The sequence below is a fragment of the Hippoglossus hippoglossus genome, chromosome 21 (genome assembly GCF_009819705.1).
Source record: "Hippoglossus hippoglossus isolate fHipHip1 chromosome 21, fHipHip1.pri, whole genome shotgun sequence".
NCBI classification, from domain to species: domain Eukaryota; kingdom Metazoa; phylum Chordata; class Actinopteri; order Pleuronectiformes; family Pleuronectidae; genus Hippoglossus; species Hippoglossus hippoglossus.
In genome coordinates, this window is record NC_047171.1 from 20,773,499 (window position 1) to 20,794,251 (window position 20,753).

General features: G+C 38.4%; 1 protein-coding gene across 3 annotated transcripts; it reads right to left on the reverse strand.

Annotated features, from left to right (window-relative positions):
- Positions 1–302: 302 nt before the first annotated feature.
- LOC117754606 (interleukin-1 receptor type 1-like) lies at positions 303–18,955 on the reverse strand. Of its 3 annotated transcripts, XM_034573606.1 has the most exons (13): positions 18,823–18,955; positions 15,516–15,644; positions 7,765–7,842; positions 6,365–6,623; positions 5,692–5,884; positions 4,718–4,889; positions 4,336–4,398; positions 3,610–3,745; positions 3,356–3,510; positions 2,832–2,975; positions 1,786–1,953; positions 1,377–1,657; positions 303–983 (listed from the first exon to the last, which is right to left on the reverse strand). In XM_034573606.1, exons 3-13 carry the CDS (start codon positions 7,838–7,840, stop codon positions 687–689), a joined length of 1,944 nt encoding a protein of 647 aa, XP_034429497.1. In that variant the 5' UTR covers positions 7,841–7,842; positions 15,516–15,644; positions 18,823–18,955; the 3' UTR covers positions 303–686. The 3 variants fall into 3 exon arrangements, with proteins under 3 accessions (XP_034429497.1, XP_034429498.1, XP_034429496.1); XM_034573607.1 differs by lacking the exon at positions 18,823–18,955 and having other exon boundaries at positions 15,516–15,718; XM_034573605.1 differs by lacking the exons at positions 15,516–15,644; positions 18,823–18,955 and adding an exon at positions 7,986–8,068.
- Between the last annotated feature and the right edge of the window lie 1,798 nt (positions 18,956–20,753).

A 20,753-nucleotide genomic window follows, 5' to 3' on the forward strand; every position in this document is an offset into this window, starting at 1 on the left:
AGCTCAGAGGAGCTTTCAAATGTAGGGCACCAGACCTCAATCACCTCATGTTATGAAAGTGACTCTATTTCCTACATGTAGCCCAATTTGACTGGTAAGATACGACTTGTACAGGTACTTCTTCATGAAAACAGATTTTAGAAAAACCTCCTTCAGTATAATTTAAAAAAGCAGAGAAGTCAATGAAAATGTTGCAAAATCTTGCGATGCAAAAGAAAGGAACAGAAAAATATCCAGATTAGTGTTTCATAACAATACCTGAAAATGTTCATCATTAAATAAAAATAATTATTGCAATGAACCATGTCTGCATACAGTATTTTTTATTTTTCTTTGCATTTTTAACGAGAACTTTGTGTTGTGCCTTGATGCATGAAAACAAATAAACAACAATTAATGAAAAATTCACAGTTTACTTCTTTTTTTTACATATGTACATTTGACTTTTATACGTGATGATTCTGTTTGATCCGTTCTTCTTTATCCAGGTGATTCTTCAGTCTCCACTTGCTATGGTATATAAACAGATCAGGTCTTGCAAGATCATCCAGACTGGAATCCTCCGCACAAGTTTTACCATCCAAAATGTGCAAATTGAAAAGGTCCATGAGCTGAAGGAAAGTGCCGCTGTTCACCTCACAGCTTATGGTGACAACACAGTATTCCTGAAGCATATCGTAAGCCCATCATAAGTTCAACAGGGCAGTTCTCTCGGGGTAGACCGCCCTCTTGCCCCTCACTGGCATATAATACCTGATCTCCTTCCAAAACCTGGAGGACGGAGAGAGGGACGGTGACAGCTGTGTGTCCCGTTCACCCTTCTCCTCATCCTCTCTCCTCGTCATACATGTCCTCCTCCTTTGCCTCATCCTTTGCTCCTTCCACCAACACACTGCACCCTGCTTTTTCCTCAGGTGTCGCACCGACTCCGGGAAGAGAGCCAGCTGAGCTGAGGTAATCTCTTCCAACTCAACCAGAACCACCTGTAAAGCAGCAACTCAAGTTAGAACCAGGATACTGTGTTTTAATACGGAACTGAAGAAAGTTTAACCAAATGAAACCATCATTTTTAAGAACAGATTTTGCAGGTGCATATACAGAGGTTTGACCCAGATATCTGATGTCTACACTGGAAGCCCCTGAATAGTGGCAGTTGCCCCCAGCAGCTAATTCGTCATCAGACAATAGCCGATGGGCTCAACAAGTAAATCATGCACTGTGACCTATATAAACCATTAACAATTATTTTTTTGGGTAACATTGGGACAGAAGAACTCCACTGGACCTGGGTTGCACTAAAGACCTTCCTCTATGCAGGAATTACATTTGTGTAGGTATAACATTAATCCCCTGTCAACAATCGTCTGGTTATTCACCTTGAGCGATCCCTCCAGTAGCGTTTTGTGCATTGCTAACAGAAACTCCAAATGCTGCCTCGTGTCTGGATAGACTTCTTCACTTCTGCCCCCGCTGCCTCCCTCACCGGTCTTGCTTTCACCGTTGTCTTCGCTGTTGTTGTTCTTAGAGAGGTTGTTATTGTTGCTGCTCGGGCTGCTTGTGCTGCTTGTGTGTCTTTTGCTGCTGAAAGTGGAGGCGGTGTAGAGCAGGAGGAGGCGCCGGCTGGCTTGTATGTTCTCCTCCACTGAGTCCACTATGGCTGGAGGGAGGAAACGACAAGATGGAGAGAAATGTTGGACTTCCATTATAGAAAAAGACCCATATAACTTTGCCTGGGCTCCATCTATGAGTTGATACAGTGTGGTCTCTGCCATGCAGGTGACTTACCCTCCCCGGGGACACAGTCACGGCCTGCTATGAAGAGTTTGTAGCCACAGGCCTTTTCCAACACTCGGGGCAGAGTGTGGAGGGTGAACGTCTCCACCTCCTCGCTGAATCCGATGGCACAGGGCTGTAGGCACGCCACGTAGGCGTCATACAGCCTCCCATCCATATCTGACACAGGAGAGAAGAAGAGCTTATCAAGAGCATGGGGATACATCTCGACTCGTTCTGTGGTCTGAAGTCACACACTGCTGCACACACTGCTTTATTCTTATAAGCAAGTTGTAAATGATGTAAATCTATCATGTCAGATTTGGGTGCTATGGCCAAGAAATGATTGGGACTAATTCATGATTTATTTTATACAAACTGCACGATTAAAATGCAAAACGCAACTCCAAAACGCATGTTGTTAGATGTCTTAGCCTCTGAACCTGATTTTAAAATTGGTTTCACTTTTAACTATTCATGTGTCTCACATGTTTGTATTGACTGTTGGCAAGAAAGGCACCATGAAATACTTTCTATTATAATTTGTATTATTTCTAGAAGTTTGGTTCTGTTCTGTTCCGTTATCATTCTCTTCAACATCATTACATATTCAGCTGGTTGAAGAGTCAACCTTAGATTCTGCACACTGTTCCATCAGCTCCAGTGTTTTCTCCTCTCATTACCTCATTATTTAACTATGACTTTACTAGCTACTTCAGTCTTTGTAACACAATCATTTCCCAATTTGGGATCAATAAAGTACATCTATCCATCCACCTATCTATCTATCTATCTATCTATCTATCTATCTATCTATCTATCTATCTATCTATTTGCAAAATCAGCCAGTGACACTGAAATGGAGAATGGTGCCGACAGTCCTGTGGTTAGTTTGTTTCCTTGCCCTGTTGAGCAGTCATGTATGACGTAGAGGTTCAGATTGTGAGGTTGTGTTGCAAGGTCAAAGCATCATTGTGGGTTTTTGAGTGTTGTGACAGTGTTTTTGATGTTATCTCTGCTTACATGTGACTGATTACATGCTTTCTGTGAGATACTACCTTTATTGGTGTAGAGGACTGGAAACACTCTCCTGAAGCACAGCACGATGTCGACCTTGAACATGTAGTAGATGATGACACTGATGATGAAGGAAACCATCACACAACCAAACAGGGACCCAATAGGAATCAGGATGTTTGGATCTGCAGAGACAAACATCACAGAATGCCTTCAGAGAATTTCTTCAAATTTGGTACAAAGTTTCACTTTACTCATGGATGAACTGATTAGATTGGAGGTCGACGGTCAAAGGTCAAGATCACTGTGCCCTCACAAAACCCTTTATTGCCTTGTGAACATGTTTTCTTAAGAGCCCCTGGATTTCATATTTTAAACAAATGTTCACTTAGACACACATATTAACTGATTCGATTTGCGTGATCAAAGGTCAAGGGTCAAAGGTCAAGGTCATGTTGGCCATAAAAAAACATGTTTTCCCCTTTTGGTTGTGATATCTCTAGTCTGCCTTGAGGGAATTTCTTTTTTTTTTATTTTTGAAGGGGGGGTATTCTGTGTTTTCTACCTGCTGGTACCAGAGTAAAATATGCTTGAGGATGTCCACGGCCACTCTGCGCTTGACAAGTGAAGCTGATGTTGAAATCTTCCTTCGTCAGCTCAGAAAACGTCAGCAGAACCTCCAACCACACACCTTTGATGGGACCATCTTGGTACCTCAAACTGGTTGGAACAGAAAGATGAAAGTTTATTTCACATTAAGCTTTAACCCCAGAAGCAGCCGATCACAGAAGTTAAATAAGAAAAGGCAAAAGGACTGACGGTTGGTTTGTTGTGTAGACACGGTCGGCAGGGTCGATGCTGTGAATTATCTCAGATTTGGTACACCAAAAGACATCAACGAAGGGCAACCCAACACCCGGCACAAAGACACTGCACAACTGGCTGAAACTACTTCCTAAACACATACAAAAACAATAACATCAGTTATTTATCAAATAGATTTTAGTTTTCCATTATTTTCCAATTGACAGAAAATGTAACTTAGTTCCAGACACTAGCAGGATGTCTGAAAATTGTGCTGTTTGTGTAAATGTGTGTTTCAGGTGCCAGAAAGAAAAGATGAATTTTCACAATCTACAAAGTTTTTATGGCAGAATGTTTTGGGCCTGATATAAGAAACAAAAAACAAAAGAGAAGAATTTTGTTTTTGTTTTATATTTTGCAGTCCAAATGTCGAGATTCAATGTTCAATCTCGAGATTTCAGTTAAAGACACAAAATAGTACTTTACGGTCAGTTTCAAAATTTCATTGTCAATAATCTCAGAATGCAACAAAAAAAAAATCTAGAAATTTCAAATTTATCCTTGAAGCAAAAAAAGAAAAAAATCTCCCTTGTCTATTTTTTGTCTTATGCCTAATGAGCCCTTATACTTTTGTGAAACAGGGTTTCAGAACTCTGTAATCATTAATGGTTTATGGTTTATATATGTTAAGTTCACAGTAGATCACTGTAGCGTTGTGCACTTTACTCTTATGGGACTCACCTATCTGTGCACTGATTGTTCCATTGGTTGGTTCATGCACTTGTGGAACCATTGAGTGCTCCTCTGAAAACACAGATAATATTAAAGACTGTGAAAGAGGCTGAGTGCTTCTCATCATGGAAAACAAAATTTTCCCAGATCCTAGATCCACCCCCCTGATCCAGATCCGCACCAAAATTTAAAAGGAAGTTTCATAATAATCCATCCAGCAGTTTTTTTATAATCCTGTCAACTAACGCAGAAAACACATAACCTCTTCGGCGAAGGTAAATATCATGATATAGATTTTTGGCATACAACAAGAAATTAACAATTAAACTGGTCAAATGTTTTCTACATTTCAGGCTTTCAAGTTCCTCTCTTGTAAACTAGCTTTTCTCACCTCTGACCCACGCATTAATCGTCTCCGACACGGATCCTGTGATGCCTCCGAGGGTGAAGTTCAAAGTGCAGGTGTAGTTGTGGTTGTTTTTAGCATCCACATTGTTGATCAGCAGCATGGTCCTGGACAGGTAGATATATTTGTCCATTTCATTCAGTATGGGCTCACAACCCTAGAAGAAGAAAAGAAATATAAGTTAGGATTTTCTCTATTTTCAACATCGTTCATGATGCACTACTGTAATAATCCACAACTTCATGTAAATAAATGTCCATTTTATTTCTTTGAAATCGACAAAGGAAGAACAACTAGTTATAAGATGAGTGGTGATTGACAACAAGGTGAACAGACAAGGTAAAGCATTACAGAGTATTAAGGCCGTGTAAAGAAAAAAAAGGTTCTGAGATTTTTAAATATATTCTCGAAATATTGTGACTTTTTTTCTTGTTAAATTAAGACTTTATCCTCTTAATATGATGATTATTTTGTCTTTATTTTTTATTTTTCTAATATTAAGAAATAATGATTTTATTGTACTGATATCATGAGTTTTTTCATGATGAATTACACCTTAACTCTCATAAATGTATAACTTTCATCTCGTAAAATTACGACTTTATTCTCCTAATATATTACTTTTTTCATTATTCTCAGAAATGTTTAACTTTTATTCCCGTAATGATACATATTATTCTTGAGAATTTATGATTGTTTTCTTATAATATTGCAACGTAACTCTTATACCATCATGACTTTTTTTTTTAAACCTATGATTTCTTTCCCCTTTAAACGGCCTAATACTCGCAGAAAAGGGCGCCACCTACAGAAAGTTAAAGGATGTTTCAAACAAACAGAGAACTAAAAAATGAAATCATCCAAAATTTTATCAAGGTAGCTCAAACAATTAAACCAACATGTCCCGTGATTACGTATGATCAATTGTCTGAATAGATGAAGCGATGGAGAAAACTCACTCTGTGCCAAGTGAGGGAGGAGCTGACACTGTAGCTGTCCAGTTTATAGATGTAGTTCTTCAGGGGACAGGACAGTTTGTCATTGATGCCTTTTGTGAGTATTTGAGGACTTTTGTGAGGCCTCCCACATTCTCCAGGAAACGGAAGGTCAACAACCAGCTTGGTGGCCTGTCTGTAGCACCGAGAAGGAGTTCTGTCGGAAAATGAAGCAGAAAATGAAATACTTTCTCTCTTTTTACTTTTAATTTTGCATTGAGCAGCTGAATCATGAGCTTTTGTAGGATAAGAATAACTAAAACCAACTGTCAAACCTCCTGAAAGGTATAAATGGCTCAGCCCTAAAAATCTAAAACCCAGAGTCCATCTATATCTGTGTTGAGGCTCATTAACTGCTCTTTAAAAAGATGATGGAAGCTGTTGGTGTCTTTCACCATGTTTATTTAGTATCCGATCCTTCTGATTGGTCAACAGCTACTGCAACAGGTCAAGCTGATACTGCCCTCTGCTGGACTGTGGAATTACCTCAAATGTTCCTTTGTAGAGTTTAACTGTAATTCATCAGGAACAGCTTGAATATTGGTTTTTCCCATGTTTGAAATAATTTAACAGGAATTTTCACAATATAGACAGACTTCCTTCAACTTGTTTTGATTTTTCTATCCCTGCTCTGTACCTCAGTATGGTCACATATTCCCCGCTGTCGTCCAGCGTTACTTTCAGAAGCCACAGAGTCTCCCCTCGCACCAGGACTCGACCCGTCTGGTTGCTTATTTCTTCACCCGTCTTGGAGTCTAACCAGGTGATGTTGTAAGGGACGGTGTTGAAGTCGAAGACGTCCGGAGACACCAAGGTGCTGTTCAGCATCGCCATTTCCCCGGGAACAGAGAAAACATTCTCAAACTGGAGTCTGTAGTTGGTACAGTTGTCTGCATCTATATGGAGGATGGATTTGTCATTAATTCAGCCACTCAATAGATAGAGCTTACAGCAAACCTTTTCTAGCTAGAACACGTTTGTCAGACAAGGCCTGGCTGCCTTAATTATATATTCAATTACAAAAAGTGTTTTTAGAGGAAAGTTTAAAACATTTGTTTCTCATTGGGTGTTTTTGTTTTCAGCATTCACTTATAGCTCTGAGGTTTAAAGCTGCCCAGAGGACATTGAGCCTGACTTCCAGTATTTTTCCATGATGCTCTCATCACAGTTTTCCTTTCTCTGATTCAGCTGGAACTAAAATGACTGGTCAGTTTGTGATGCAATAATTTTACGGATTCTGGTTTCCCATTGGTGCAGAGCCTGTGGTCGGCACTGCCTTCACATCTGGAGCGGCCCAGTGTTACCACTAACATTAATGGTAATGGAGCTGTGAAGGAGTTTTTTAAAGATATTCAAATCAATGTTTTACAGTTTTCCTAACAGGGCTGTATAAGGTACAACATATTCTGTCCTCAACTCTTGAATGGAGTGACTGACAGATGCACATCAACAAAATGACAATATTCAAAACATTCATGAGAAAAGACTGTGTCTAATATGAATAAAGAGGATAGATAAAGAGGTGTACCAATGTTTAAAACATTTATGCCAAAAGAAAATGTCATTAAAGTAGAATTAGTCTTGGTTGTTTCATTTATTCTTGTCCAGCCGCACTTCAACATATAAAGCTCAGCTGATAATGTTATACTGAGCTGCTTTGAGCCAAATTACAGAATCCTGTAATGTTGTTGGCTGGTTGAAGCCCAGCTCATCTACTACCAATATAATAGAATAGAATGGAAACCCTGTATTGTCATTATACAAGGGAAAGCAGTGGACTAAAATACACCATAACATATTTAATAGTTTAGAGCTAGAGCTGTGATGACACGTTACACATGCAGTTGCCTCAAAGGTCACAAGATGGCGATAAAATCCTTTTGTACAGCCCTACGGACTAAGTTAGACATAAAAGCCAAAAACAAGAAATATAAAATGGATTACGAAAAACATACGAATTCACTAAAATATTTACGATATGTTTGTGTGTGTGTGTGTGTGTGTGTGTGTGTGTGTGTGTGTGTGTGTGAAACTCACCTTGTAGAAGTCCTGAACAGATCCCATACAGCCCAAAGAAAAAGAGAAGGCTTCTGAGTGTTGGAGTCTGCCTCATGGCTGAAAAACACACACATAAGCAAATGTAAGAAATTAACATGTGCTACAAGACAGGGAGAAAATCCTGAAAATCCAACAGACTGACAACAGTTTTACAAACACAGCAATGATCAGCAAAATGATCAGTTTTCCCTTCATCCTACCTTCTCTTTCTAAAACGGTTTCTCCTCTGTCTCCCAACCTTCTTCTCCCTCTAAGACACAGAAGTAGATCACAACCGTTGTGGTATTTTTAAAGAGTAATTTCTTGAGAAACCTCCAACAGAATGTGACGTGTTGCTTCGGCGCTGGAAAGAAGCCCAGCATTCCTGAACTCTGGTCATCTCCAAGTGAACATTCCTACTCAGAGCTGCCTGTAAGTTTATGAATGAACTCTGCAGACATGTTTCCATTTTTTGCTCAAACTTGTACAACGACTACATGTGTTGTACTAAGTCAGTCGGGTTTTGTGTGTGTGTGCGTGTGGCCAAGGTATGACTCATAATATGGAAATCTTTTTACTCAGTCACACTATGAGAACTTGTCTTAATCATTGGGAAAAGTATAGAAAACTGTTAACCACAACATATTAAATATGTCTCTAGGGAATGACTGTAGGTCAACTTGAAATCCTCTGAAGTGACAGAGACATGTATGAGACATTAAACTTTTCTTATACCCTCTACCATAAAATGGCAATATGATCGGAGAACATTGTTGTTGACAGGATGTGGCATAAATCTGGTGAAAAAAAGTGAATCACCCTGTTAAGAAAACATAGCCAAAGAAATTTTAATTTAAAGTGCTACAGAAATAAAACCCATTACATTTCATGATGAGCTTTGAAAGTTATTAAAAGAAAAACGGAAACTACTAGAATGAGGATGCTTCTTCTTTTACCGATTGTTTTGGAGACTACTGAAAATGTTTGTTATACTAGTAATGAGTATTTTCATGTTCCATAGTATCTGATTGACTCTTAAATTGGTTGCAAAGGCAGCAGCTGTGACCTTGGTGAGAGACCAAATTTAAACAGGAAAGTGTGCAGATAACGACTGATCTTATCTAACCACATCTTCAACCACATGCTGACACATTGCTGGCAGTATGTGGTTGAAGATATTGCGGGCAGTTACAAGTTAGTAGGCATCGTACCACAGGTGTTTCATGAGATGTGTATTTTTAAGGAAGCTTAAAAACACTGAGTCAGAGATCTTTAATGTTTCAGCATGACATATAGGCTTGTATACAGTGAAAAAAGATTCATGATCATTTGGTGTGATTAACGTCATCATGATGTCACTATGAAGTCAGAAAATGAAATCACGTAGAATAGTAATGCATTCAATTTCGGTGAGAGCAAACACTCTGTCAGTCAATAAATCAAATCTTAGTTGTAGAGCCCATATTCACAAATCACAAGGGTGCAGCATCCTCTGTTCTTAACCCTCAGGAAGTGAGGAAAAACTACGCAAAAAAACATTTAACAGGTAAAAAAAAGCTCAGAGAGTGCCACATGTGAGGATCCTTCTCCCAGGACGGACAGAAGTACAATCAATGCTACATGTGGCAGAGCATATCAACAAAATAATAACATGTGTAATGATGTTTAAAGTATTTCTACAAAAGACAAAGTCTGACAGAGATGAAGGGAGCAGCAATGACAGCCTTAAAGATAGTGTTATAGCCAATACGTGAGTAAGCTTATTGTATATCTAAGCAATCTAGTTTTCATCATAATGGTACATATGGCATAAATGACTGCTTGATAAAGTTACTATGAAATAGCAATATTACAATTTTAAAAAATGATCATTGCCTGTTTGGGGTGGCAGGGGGCACTGTCCCCAACTTAAATCTGTAGTACCCAAGTAAACAAGTGGACCCTTTATGGCCCCTGAAAAATCATGGGGTATACACAGCATGTACAGGGTATGCATCACCGCTCAGGTGCTTTTCTTTTCAAATTGAGTGATACATACTGAAGTGTATTGATATAAATGTTGGGGAAATGTTCATAGAATCATGCACAACCCATATAGAATTCATCTCTATCTTTGCCTGAGGCAGCTCATAGCAGTCAAACTCTTCCCTGTGCCGTTTGTTAACAGTAGCAACAAAATGAGAAAACAGATAGACAAGGAGAAAACGATCTTAACCTCAGAACCTGCACCTCTCACCACAGGAAGAGCCGCTGCCGAGGAGACAGAGATGGAAACAGTGCTACAAGGAGAAAACGATCTTAACCTCAGAACCTGCACCTCTCACCACAGGAAGAGCCACTGCCGAGAAGACAGAGATGGAAACAGTGCTGTGTAGATAAGTTGAGCGCTGGCGGTTTGTCTGGCTGCATGTGAGAGCTAGGTGCTGCAGTTTGTGAGATTTTGCTGTTCACACATTTGCGATCTCTATTTTCTGAGACGTGACAGTACTGTTTTAAATCCGCCTGGTTGGGCTGTTTGCTTGGTCTGTGGTGATGCTGGTTGCAGAATTCTGTATGAAACTGTAAAAGTGACCTGCAGTAATTTAGCCTCAGCAAGTGAAGTCTGCAGAACTCAAATTTTTGTGATAGTGATCGAATCACGTGTCCAAATTCAACAATGCACTTCCTTGGGTCCAGGTCAATTTGCTTTTAAGCTTCAGGATGCTGATATGATTAGTTGCAAATTTCTGGAATTATCAAAAACTCTGTGGTTCAGTGCAGGAGATATTTCAGTGTTAACCAGTAAAATATACTTTTTATACAGTGTATAACATTTGGATTGCTGTTAATGAGATAAGTGCTCGTCTATACTGGATGGTGCAGAAAACAAATTCCACCATCAGAGTGAGCACTAAGATGATTTATGATTAAATGATCAATGGCAACTAAGGATAAACATCCACATCCCTCATCTGCTCTTACAGAACAATAATAAAATCTCTTGTAAACAGAGGGATTTTTGGTCTAACTTTTGAAATCGTGCTAAAATCACATCTGCTATTAAGTTCAGTTGTTGATTTATTTTCTTTTACAACTCCAGTTTGATTAAAATGCCATAATCTCTTAGAGGCCAAGGGGATGTTTTAGAATTGCTTGTCATATTTAACCATAGAGTCCATGATAATATCCGTTTTGATTGAAAAACAGAAAATTGATGTTAATGTATGGATTAAAGTTACATTTAAAACTTAGCTTTAAGGGCAGGAGGATGATTAGAGATATATTGTCATTCACATTACTATTATTTTACAACAGATTTCAACTGCTCAGTCTGATTTTTAGCGAACCAGAATTTCAGGAGAGATGAGGCAGCATAGTTTTGCTCTGGGACAAGTCCGGGCGGGAAGGAGCGTGGGAAGAGCGAGGCCGGTTCAGCAGAGCAGATACGTGGGAGAACACGTGGGAGGCCGAGGTGAACGGAAGTGACTCAGTCACACGGGGGAAAGAAAAGCAGTGTAAATGTTCTTGCTGCTGGAGACATCGAGGTGTTGGTGGTTACCGGTGCAGCAGGTTGAGTAAAGGTTTTTATATCACTTTAGTTTATGGGTTTGATGACTTTCAATTTGTGTTTGCTTTCAATTTGATCATTACCACAGACTGACATATCGTAAATTGACTAAATAACACTGGTGGTTACCATGCGTCAATTTTATTATTTCATATCAGAGCTCCTTATCTTTACACCTTATCTTTTCTCCCACATGTTACTGTTAACCCACTCCCTGACTGCAGTGTTGCTACACTCCTGCCTTTTCACATGTCTGCTTTTTAAACCGAAACTGCTATTTCTACATTACAAAATGATTCTAATTGCAGCTGGAAATCTACAGAGGGCAATGACAAGAATGTCTTTGAGGATTACTTTTACTGTTCCTTCGCGATATGTTTTGTCTTCTCCCACAGTAGTTTCCAATTAATGCAGCATCATCATTTCATTATAGGTGCACAATGTAGGGTAACGCAAAAGTAATCCTCAAAACAATTCTCGCCCTGATCCTTCGGCACACAAATGCAGTTGCAGCTTACTTCTGCTATCTTACTAAATTTCAAGGAATCTCTCTATGTGCGTAACATATCTAAAATATCGGTCATCCCATCTACCACACACTTGGTAAATCAGGTGTTAATCTGTGAATTTGGTCATTCAAAACTTTCAATATTGATTGATTTTGAACCATAACGTCACATACTGTATCTCCACCAAGGCCCAACAGTCTTCACCAAACTGCAGAATGTGTGAATGTGTTTGGCCTATAAATGTCGTCTTCAGACGAGCAGGCCTCTGGGAAGTGACTCATCTATTTTCAGTCGGATTTGGAACAGACTGCTGCTGGATCCCTTTCAGGCTCCAAACAATAAGAGGACGCTGATAGAAGTTTCCTTTGACTGGTGATAACAGATGGGGGAAGGAGGGAGAGGCTGGTGGAAATATCATCACCATGTGCTTCTCCTGTACAGGGGGGGGGGGAAGTGGAGTGTTGTAAAATATTCGTGCTTTGCAGAAACCACACAAACACTGTTGGGAAGTGGGCCTCGTTTACTGAACAAAATTTGTGCAATGTTTGATTTCACTGCCGCGAACTAACAGAGAGGAACACGCGTCCCTGGGTTTGTGTTTGCATTCAGCTCGGATGTGTTGTCCTACAAATCTGCTCAGTCGTGCAAACTTTGTCCATCTGTTTGTGGGACAGCGGTTGCACCACAGACAAGAGAGTGATCAGAGGTTCAAGGTCTCCAGAATGCGTCACTGGAGGATAAACAACATGAAGTAAATTTTGTTTTCTTATTAATTCAGTGCTATGTTAGCAATCTTAGGAATAAAGTACATGAATAAAGAATATTTTACAGTTACTGTGGACAGTCTTACAGTGAATTTCCTGGTTTGAGTATTAAAAGTGTGAAAGTATGAGTCATCACCAACATGCAGATAATCATCATGATACATTGGCGAAACAAACGTGAGGCAGCCGCAGCAAAATGTGCCTCAGCTGATACTGTGCGACTGAACAACAAACACAAGACGACACAATGAACCTGTGCATTTATACAAGGAACTGGAAAAGTGCTGCTGCATTATTTTTCATTATTTGACTATTTACATTATTAACTAATCTATGTCTATATTCTGTCAACAAAATGGCCATTCAGTGCAACTTCAAAATACTTGTTTTAACAGACCAAAACAAAAATGAAATTGGAAAAGTGTCTTCGTTTTCAATGTTGATATAGCTGCTGTCTATTTTCTTGAATATAAAAATTGAAAAGTGGCATCATCAGATTATTTTTGTACTATATTTATCTATTTATTCTTTCATCTACTTTGAATATTTTACCATTGACACCTAATTAGGAAACCGTAACGTTCCAAATTACATTCATGAGCTGGATGCAATGTAATTTAATTCTACTGTGCTTAGGTTTAGTGGATGGTCTGAATGAAAAGTTAATATTTAATCTGAGCTTTTTTATCCAGCCACACGTTCAAAACCAAAGATATTCTACTTAGTATCTCACATAATGCAAACAATTTGCAATCAGAGTATATTTGGCACTTTTGCTTTAAAAACCTACTACATCACCCATCGACCAGAGTTGTTGCTGCTTCTCTTTTGTCGATTGCATGTTCTCCCCATTTATGTGTGGGTTTTCTCCGGGTCCCTCAGGTTCCTCTCACATTACAAAGACATGCAGATTGGTGTTAGTTTAATTGGAGACTCTAAATTGAAGTAGATGTTAATGTTAAAGTTAATGGATGTTTGTCGGCCCTGCGACATGCTTGCGACCTGTCCAGGGTGTTACTGGCCTCTCGCCCAATATCAACTGTGATTGGCTGCCGCTCCCCCCGTGACCCTCAGAGGATTAGCGGTATAGATAATGAATGGAGGGATGGTGTCAAGTGAATTTGGTTTTGGGGCTGATTTAAACTCAACAGAGTGGAGCAGTAGGGTGACGACCTTCTCTTAAGCCCTGATATGATCTAAGGAGACAAACATGAGACAAATGTCATCTCAGCTCTAGGATGATTTTGGGAAACGGGACTCATGTGATACTCTCATGTTCCTAGAGCGATGGAGGAGAAGAGCTGAGCGAAGCAGAAGTTTTGGCCAAGAGGATGTGACCCCGGGTTAAGATGGAGAATTGAAACACTAGTCTTTAGTTCACGTCCTCAATAAGTAACAAGCTGCATAGAGTTGTTTAGCTGACTGTCACACTGTGTTTGAGAGAGTGCAGGTCACATCCAGGAAAGCTTTGTTTGTCTTAGAGCACATGATTTGCAAATAAGGACTTACTGAGAAAAGAATATTTTGCATGACAGATATCTTAATACACGTTTAAATATCTGCTCAGGACTATTTTGTATTGCAGACAGGAAAACTGGCCATTAGAAGAACACACATCTGATTATCATGTTCTACAACTAAACCACTTTATTTTTAACTCTCTCTGGGAAAATATCTATGAAATTAAAGATGCAGTATCAGCAGCCTCCGGAGACTTACAGCAGGAAAAACTGGAGGAAAAACAACGTGGGAATATTCTGATAAAGATGAAATATATCAGCCCTTAAGTGAGGCCATGAGGAAGCTGCAGATGTTGGAAATATCCAAATATCAATCTTCTGTATGAGGGTTGACGGAGGAGATGCTGAACTCCTCTCAAAGACTCATTTAACTCTTTCAACAGGAAAACAAAGGGAGAAACCCCTCCTACAGCGCAGCACGAGTGTTGTCTTACACTCTGAGGACTTTACTACGGAAGCGTATTGCATTCACTTGAAAAAAGAAAAAGTTCTTTTTTTTTTCAAGAGTCGACAAGGTTCTTTGGCTTCTGAGGTTGCAAGCTACTTCTCCATCAGCTTCTCAAATTTGGCACCAGGAGGCTCATGCTGCAACGCATATTTACGACAGTGATTTATGCATCCCACCTGTAGGGGGAGCCTGACTATAAATGATAATCTTACATTATGTCGCTTTAAGTGTCTTTCTGCTGTGGTGGCAATTTGAATAAAGAGAAACCACGTGCACAGCTTTGACAGTCAAACACAACTTGCTCATAAAAGTGAAAAAAAACGTAGTGCATTATATCGGAAAAATAGGAAAAACAAATCTTATCAATGTTTATATGTTAATTATGTCTACCAGTGTTTTCCAAAGTGCCCAATGGAAATGGTAGCTATTTTAGGTGGGTCTCGTACTGGGCTATAAAAAAAACATATTTGGCAAATTCATCAAAACATGTAGTATTTGTTCCGGGTAACAACAGCAAAAAAAATCATAATATATATTTAAATAATTGTTCAGAAAAGTGTGATTTCTGATATTAAAATATCATTTCACATTCGAAATGGTAATCATGGTCATTCTGAGATCACAATTATTTATAATAATAATTCATTAGTTGTGATGACAAAACAACGCTCATGTTTAAATGCCTTCACTTCAGTGGTGTGTTAAACTTCTACTAAAGTACGAGTCTGGTTTTGGGCTTTCAGAGGACTTGCTCAGTCTTTAGGGTTCCTCAAGCCTCCTCAAGCAGTTTGGGAAGCTCTGATCTACGGACCCCTTTGTGGTTAGACATTCAAACAGGCTTTTCTAGCAAGGTAAGTAGAAAGGTGGCTGATCAGGGACAAATGATTTAATATTAGAGTTAATATAAGAAAAGTAAGAAATCAGGCAGCAAACAGGAGTCATATCTTAAAATTGATGACTCACCTCAGAGGAATCACAGGCACCGAGCAGACGGAGGAAGGATGAGTGAGTGTACACAGCTCTGCAGATCCAAGTGTGCAGAGGGGAGGCTCCACCACAAGCTCAGCCGGTGACTCAATCGCTCTGTCCCACCTCCACAGGACGGACACACACACACACACAGAGAGGAGGAACAGCACGTTTACATTCCACCTCTCAACTCCTCTGTTCACCTTCCTCTGCATTTCAACACACCATCAACAAAACCATTCACCAACAATCTTACCATAAGTAGAAAATAAGCACTCAACATAACATAGAATAACATAAGTTAACCTTAATGGCAATAACCTGAAACTTAACGTAAGTACAGAGCAAAACTTAGAGACTAAACCTCCACTGCAGGTTCTTTTACACACACAGAACATTTTTCACAGTGTTTCAGCCTGAACAATATAAAATAAAATAAGATTAAAAAGAAAATGTGTGATTATTTACCTATTTAAAAAAATCATCATTAGTCTGATTTGTTTAGCAGGAAACTATAAGATAAGAAAAGGTGATGATCAGGTGAGACACATGAGGACAGGTGAAGACGATCACGAGGGCGGAAAACAGGACAAAAGAAAGGAAATATGTAAGAGACACAAGGAAATTGGCTTCAAAATAAAAGCAGGAAATGGGACAAAATGAGAGAAAACAACTTCACAGAGTCAGGCACACACATGGAAGGTTACGTGAGATAATGAATACAACACTCATCCAAACACGAGAGTCCATAAAAACCACACAAAAAGAGTCTTTCAAGAATCCAAAAACCAAATACAATGAGGAAAATAAGTCCAAAGTCCATAAACAGAAAAAGTCCAACAAGAGATCCACAAAGTCAAAAGAAGCTGGTGCGTCTCTTCGCCACCAGCTTCATCAGTCTTAGAAACTTTAACAGAATAATATTCTATCAGGCTAAAGACTCTAACCATTGAATTGGATAGTTTGTCCAAACACTCCTGTACTGCGGCATCTTACAATATGTATATATACATAGAAAATATTGGCAATGATTCCTAAGATGTCATTATCAAAACCTTATGACAATAATTGAGACTTAATATTTAACAGTTTAACCATAAACCTCATTATAAGTAACTATAAACAAAAAGAAAACCCAACCAAAATTCTAGAATTTCAATAAAGAACATAAACCTTTTTGAGTAAAATATCTTTTCTACATTGTCTTTTCATTTAAATAGAAGTTTTCATATTGACAAACTTTAATTCTAATACCATCTGAAAGGCTGATATCGGACGATGTTCTCAGTCAAAGGACGAATCAGTCAGGCTCTAGTTTACAATCTGCAATAATGGACCAAGGGAACCTAAATAGTCACCAGAGAAAGTCTGTGTTTCCATCACAATCACAAGCTGATCTGAGAGTAATTCTCTCAAAATCACTGTAAAAGTGTTGTAGTCATGCAGAGGTGTTAGCACACACCTGGGCTTCCCCACAGCGCAGAGGAATTCCCTTGGAGACAGAAAGGTTTCTTATAAATAAACCACAATCCTGATATGAATGTCACTTTTTTCCAACAGCGCTGCAGAAAACGTGAACTCCGCCGAAATCCACAATGTGACAGTTTGAGCAGCCATATCCAAGAAGCTGGTTTTTCGGTCTCATGTGGAAAAAAAGTTTCGACCACACTGTTATATTTTTCCCCTGCAGACGAGGGAAAGTTTTCTGTGGTTGAATTTCGGGGTGATTATACCAGTGATTGGAAGATTATCAATATGTGTTGTGAGCTTTCAGTGTGAAGTCTGCAGTTGTTTGCCTCATGAGTGTGAGCTTGTGAAAGTTGATACCGATAAATAAGTTGAGGATGTTTAAATTTAATCATTTAAAGCAATCAATTAGTCTGTAAATTATAATTTTTTTCAATAACTGAATCTATAAACTCTAATGGTGACCATGAAACCCCAGTGGAGAACACATTTAAAATGTTCACCATTATAAAAGACAAACACAGCCGGCAAACCCTGACAACCAAAGACCTCTTTGTATTACTGCTGTCACTTTTTCAAACAATTGTCTCAGTTCATGTCCGAAGTATAAGTGCTGATTGGTCAGTGTTTTTTACCACATCATGGTAGAAATGTTCGTTTTACCTGCGCCAACCGTAAAACATTTGGCCTTTAATGAACCAATGCACAAAAACTGTGACTGAATAATCAGATTAAAGACAAATTAACTACGGGGGTTGACAGGTTAAACCGGAGAGATTAAAGTTAGCGCCACTCCTCCCAAACCAGAGTTGAAATAATTGAATGGAGATTATTCTCACTGTGGTTTGAAATTCCAAAACCTGCCTGTTCGGAATGGGCTGTTTTTCTATGGTGCAGAGTGAAGTTAGAAAACTTTGTGCTCATCCTACCTGGTTTGTTTGCAATAAAGCCGATTGTGCATCCATGATCAACCAGATTCTGAGTTTTTTTTTCTTTTTTTTGCACCGATTTTAGAGTCAATGTTTTTCATAAAAATAAATACAATTTCCAGGATGAACGATTCACAAGATATGTGTTCCACAAACAGACAGACAGACATTTGTGGATTTAGTAGATAGATTGAACTTCAACTGTGCAATGCTCATTTATATCTGTGCTATACCACCATATATATCTTATATATACTGTATATATTGTTTTTACCGGTACATTATTGCTTCTGTATATATTATTTTTCATATTTCCTTGTGTTTATTAAACGTTTACTTATTATTATATTATTTTACTCACTGTCCCTGCTGTAACATTGCAAATCTCCCTGTTGTGGGACTAATAATGGATTAATCGTATCTTATCTTATCTTATCTTATCTTATCTTATCTTATCTTATCTTATCTTATCTCATCTTAATATGGAGCAATTTTATGATGCATATATTTGCAAATGCTTGATGGTGACGATTACTCATTTTTAATTTTGTTTTGATTTGTTTTGATTTGGAAAAAGTGAGAAAAACAATGTGGTTGAATAAATCATTAATATTGTTACTGTAATGTTATGATTTGTCCTCGTTCCATTCCACCCCCTTCATCTTTCTCCCAAATGCCGGGATTCTGGATTTCAAAAAGTCAAGTTGGGTTCGGGGTCAAGAAAAAGGAGAAGACAACACAGATCTGGTGTTTGGTGAACATATGCTTTGCTTAGTAAAAGCTTGTCTGAAATGACAATATAGATATAATATGATGTTGAACTAACAGTAACAGTGATGACAGGGATTCTGATTACAAGTGAAAATGATCCCAGCACTTTCTATTGTTCAAAACAGAGAACTCACCAGCCTGATGTTATATCCGTCCATAAAGGCAGCAGCCTCTTCAGGTCACATGAATATCCAGTAAAACCATCTTTTTTTTTTAAAAACAACTGAAATCTATGTTCAGTCGTACCCTACGCAGCTTTGACTTCCCCTTCTGTGAAAACCTCAGCACATGTTGCAATTTCCTTTTATGGGATCTTTTGTAAGTCTGCCGGTGTCTTAATGTGTTGAGCAATAACTGGGAGGAGAGCTGCCTGGATCCTGTGGTTCATGTAATTCACACCATACACACACATTTACAGCCTTTACAGTTACTGTCAGTTCATACGAAAGAGCTGTTGTTTATCATCTTCTCTGTTTCTAACTGTGTTCTGTCAGATTCAGCCATTCTGGCACATGTTTATTCCGGAGTGTGGAGTTATTACTCACCTCATATTTCTGCTTTATATTCATAAGGCTCCATTTTTAACTCTGTGATCTTGAGACCTCTTGTGGCTGCACACAGACGCAACTCGATACCATCACAAAGGCCCAGCACCATCCTGAGATTCAATCAAGCTGCACCAAATTTAACTCACTCATAGATATCAGTTCTCTTAATGTGGCTGGGTTTTTGTTTTCCATCAAGAATCATCAATTATTCTTTTAAAAAATCAAGAAAAATGTTGCAAAACGCCCTATTTCACAATATTAAAGGCCACTTCATGGGGGCAGGCTTTCATATCCAATGCTGCAGGCTGATGTGTGTGTGTCCCTGTGGCCCAGTTTCTCCAACCTGGAAAATTATTTAATTATTTTTATTTCTCTATTTCTCTAACTTACAAATGTTCCAGCTCCACAGGTAGAAACACCTGTGTGTGTATTTACTGTTTGGTTGTGAACTATTATTTATTTATTCATTATTATGAGATGCAGCATCTGTCAGAGGCGACACATTTAAATCAAGTCCTTATTGTTTAATTATAAAAGCAATATTGTACACAGGGTAAATAAAGGCTCACTCACCGATGCTGCAAACCATAACTACAAATTGTTGAATATAAACATAACCAATGTGATTATTTCAAAGAAAAGGGTGAGATGTTGTAAAAAAAAGTGTTTTTTTGTCTCTCAGTTTATTAAAGCAGCAGCTCTTCCTGACTCAGTGTCTCTGTGTGTGTGTGATGGGGGATTTGACTCTGGACGGGATGGATGTCAATGCTCATTTTAATCCGACACACAATCTATCACTGATACTTTCAGAAGATTAAAAGGAACCATAGCAATGTCACAAATAAAAATGTTTTACAGGACAATGTAAAATTGTAGGAGAAAGTGAAAGTTCAGTCACTCAGTTCCTATAGAAATAATAAACAGCACCATAAATACAATAAGCACTTCAAAAAATATGATATATATAATCATATGGGTAAAATATATAATTAATGACTATAAAGTAATTGTGCATTTACTGTTGATCGTTATTTCTATAGTGTTTTATCACAAAGACACTATATTCACACCCATGAGGAGGTGAGATAAGAAAAGATATGAAAAGATAAGATAAGATAAGATAAGATAAGATAAGACAAGATAAGATAATATAAGATAAAATAACATATGACAAGATAAGATAAGTCCTTCATTGGTCCCACCCAAATTTACCGTATTACATGAGCTAAGAGAAAAAAGAGAAATACACACTCAGTAAAGGTAAAAAAATATATAAACACAAGGAACAATAAAAAATTGAAATATGTACATTGTAAATAAACACAGCGTAGAAAGATAGAAAGTGATTGTTGCACAGTTAAATTAGCTTAAAACCTGAGTGAGGTACAAGTGGTCAACTGGGAGCAGTGTGAGGTGTATAGGTTGTACAACACACACACAGCTCCTTTTTGTTTGAGCTCTTTTTGCTGAGATGCAAATTGAACACGTTGACACCGTCTTGACAGATTTTTGTCTTC